Consider the following 1,138-nt stretch of genomic DNA (forward strand, 5'->3'; position numbering starts at 1 on the left):
AGTTGCAAACTTTTGCACAGTCGACAAAGTAAGATCTAGGAGCAACGTGCTCACCCCAGCTTTTGAGAAATGAATGGAGGAGGAAAAGGGGGAATAGGGGTAGGAGGAGGCAGATCTGAGGAGAGTGGTGCACAACAACCTAAGGTGGCAGAAAGAAAACAGGAAATGCTATGTGAGAATTCTGGGCCAACATTTGACAGGGCATGGCAGGCTAATCTAAGCTAGATTAAATAAAGATGCGGGCATTAATTTGTCTTGATTCGGTCTGGTTAACTTTGTCTGCGGCTACTATGGTCTAGGGCATAAACTATTGAAAGGTGTCATTTCCTGTACTGGAGAGGGCAACTTGAAAGTAGAAGCGAACAATAAAACATGAACGGTGAGGAAGAAGGCAAGACCCGCGATGGGTAGGAGCTACTAAAAGAAAACGACAGGAGGTAAGGTTAGAGACGGACAAGGTAAAGTTGGAAAGAGAGCAAGTGAGGCATTCCGTATTCATTACGTGTAACAGAAATTCACCACCCACTTGAAGTGGCTAGTTAGTCAAAAGCACAATAAGTGCAATGCTTCTTTCAGTTTTAGAGGTGGATTTTATTCGGAGACCAGCGATTAAAGTGCATTCAACTTACGGTATTACTTTAAAATACCAACACGTGTTTTAGTGTTGCCGTCTAAATTTCAATTTTGCTTTTGTAATTTGCGAATTGTGAAAAATGCAACATAGCCCGAGTTTTTTGTGCTAGCCATTTTAGGTTGTGAGGTGTTTAGCGTAAACGTTGCAGCTAATTACAAGCAGGTCACACCTTACATTACTGAACGCTTTTAGAAGGTACACTAGGTGGAAACGATCCATCGCAAAGTGGGGAAAATATTGTGATTGAAGACTTAACTTACCGATTCGTGACCATTCATCCAACAATGCCTATTTCAACATTAAAATAGCATGAGTATTTGAGCTAACACAAATTTCTCTCAATTATGCCAATCGTACAAGACGTTTACGCAAAAAAATATTCTTCTTTCTTCGTCAAGTTAGTCACGGAGAGCTACAGTAAGGCCGCCTCAAATTGTTTCCAGGTATAATAACAACGTTTATCTGTACGAAATATTTTTAATATTGTTCTACCACCGCAGTCAG

General features: G+C 40.7%; 1 protein-coding gene across 1 annotated transcript in view; it reads right to left on the reverse strand. All coding sequences in view use genetic code 11, as the record gives it.

The window, feature by feature from the left end:
- EGR_09339 (hypothetical protein) overlaps nt 1-908 on the reverse strand; it is a gene marked incomplete at both ends in the record, with an annotated part of 6,819 nt that extends 5,911 nt beyond the window's left edge. Inside the window, one exon of the mRNA XM_024498588.1 lies at nt 895-908. Coding sequence (XP_024347019.1) covers nt 895-908 — 14 coding nt within the window. The remainder of the gene's footprint in view (nt 1-894) is intronic.
- Nucleotides 909-1,138: the final 230 nt, after the last annotated feature.

This window comes from Echinococcus granulosus (assembly GCF_000524195.1).
Source record: "Echinococcus granulosus chromosome Unknown EG_S00143, whole genome shotgun sequence".
Lineage (NCBI taxonomy): Eukaryota > Metazoa > Platyhelminthes > Cestoda > Cyclophyllidea > Taeniidae > Echinococcus > Echinococcus granulosus.